Source organism: Galeopterus variegatus, unplaced genomic scaffold, assembly GCF_000696425.1.
Source record: "Galeopterus variegatus unplaced genomic scaffold, G_variegatus-3.0.2 Scaffold5365, whole genome shotgun sequence".
In the NCBI taxonomy this organism is placed as follows: domain Eukaryota; kingdom Metazoa; phylum Chordata; class Mammalia; order Dermoptera; family Cynocephalidae; genus Galeopterus; species Galeopterus variegatus.
Window position 1 is genome coordinate 27,921 of NW_007731476.1, and position 1,868 is coordinate 29,788.

Consider the following 1,868-nt stretch of genomic DNA (forward strand, 5'->3'; position numbering starts at 1 on the left):
TTTTTTGGTCTCTTTGTGCTGTGCTACTCAGAAAACTATGTAGTTTTCTTTAGACCTACTTTCATTTCCCTTAGTATTTCTTCATCTTTGTGTAATCTGCTGTTTAACTTGCCTATTAAATTTATGATTTTGATTATTATAGTTTTCATTTTTAGAGGTTCTATTTGTATCATTATTAGAAGTTATTTAGTCACTTTTCAACATCTCTTTTTCTTTAGTCAAACTGTTATTACCCTCTTTTATTTCTTGTTTAAACAAACCTATTTTGTATCTGGTAATTTCAACATATTCAGATTTCATTTCATAGTTTATTATATCTGTGGTCCCTTGCTCATGGTGACTTATTTCCTTGTATGTTTAAATCACAAGCCAAAGTTACTTGGGACTTTATCTGTGAGAATTTTTTGAAGCCTAGTTTTAAAACATATTCCTGTACTTTTGCCGGGTGCATGAAGTCATTATCAACCTGGGATCCCTTGTAATAAAAGTGTGAGCCTTGATTATTTTGAAATATACCTTTCAGGTATTTTCCTGGACATGTACAAATCTGTGTTTATTTAAAAAAAAAAAAGTCATATACATACTGTTCTGTATCTTGCTTTATTTTATTTAGTATTTAAAAAGACATTCTTCTATAGCTCTAACTCATTCCTTTTGATGACTATGTTATATATAGTCATTTGGTGTTATCTTTTAATTCTATTTTTCCGTGAACTTTTTGAAGTACCCTTGTGTATATAGAAATTTAACCAATTTCCCATTGATGGACTTGTAGGTATCTACCTACTTTTTGATCTTGAATCTGCTTTCAAATATTGCTGATCCTCATTGGCAAAGTGAAGGTTGTGCTGTATATTTTCCATCTCCCTATGCTTCCCCTCTTACGCTTTTCAAGGGGTATTAGTGGGGTTCTACCAAGAGCTCTCCTATGTACTTTTCAGGGTGCTAGCATGTAATGTTCTTAAGAGGGAAGAGTTGGTAGTAAACCATGATGTAATTCTTTAGTCTGGTGCTATCTACGTTTTACTATAGAGAAATACTTAAAAGATGTTTTTGTTTGTTTTTTACATGTGGTATCCTGGAGGAGAGTATTTGTGTGTTGTATTAAAGGTAGCATCCAGATTGTAGAGTTGAGAAATGAATGAGTTTGAGAAAATGGAGCTCTTTCCCACACACTTGACTATGAGAAGGCAGGGGAGAAAGAGAGGCATTTCTTGGGATTTTACTTTTTATTGCTGTTAAACCTTTTGAAAGAAGTTAAAATTGGATATCTATGTTATGTAATTTCTTCTTGATCTTTCTAGCCTCCACCAGGCAGTGTGAAAATGCCTAATGTACCCAATACACAACCAGCAATAATGAAACCAACAGAGGAACATCCAGCTTATACACAGATTGCGAAGGTTAGTTCATGTTAGCTGTGTAAATCCGTATTAGATATTACAATATCAACGACATTTGCTTTCAGAGCAAAATAGTTCTTGATACCGTTGCACTCCTTATTGTTTAATTTTTAACTCTTTTAAGTCTGTATTAGCTATCTTGTTACCCTGCAAATACTCATACCTCTTTGTCAGCTTATATTTACTTTATTCCATTATTAGAAATTATTGAAGTCATATATGATCTTGGTATTCCAGTTTATTTAGTGACATTTTTATGTCTATGGTGGTCTCACTTTTCAATGTATAATACCATTAGAGTAACAATGACAGAATAATAGATATTACTGGGAGAGAGTTACAATGGCTAAGCAACGGACAGTGGTAGGAAGTAGAAGGTGGCAAAAGTCTGAGAAAAAAGGAGATGGATAAGGTGCCTGATACAATGTAAGGACAAGTGGAGTTATAAACCAGAATTTCTTAACC

General features: G+C 33.1%; 1 protein-coding gene across 1 annotated transcript in view; it reads left to right on the plus strand.

Moving 5' to 3' along the window:
- SCAMP1 (secretory carrier membrane protein 1) overlaps positions 1-1,868 on the plus strand; it is a 69,120-nt gene that overhangs the window by 14,189 nt on the left and 53,063 nt on the right. The window contains exon 2 of the mRNA XM_008589312.1: positions 1,305-1,403. Within this exon, the coding sequence (XP_008587534.1) occupies positions 1,326-1,403 (78 nt within the window). The 5' untranslated portion in view covers positions 1,305-1,325. The remainder of the gene's footprint in view (positions 1-1,304; positions 1,404-1,868) is intronic.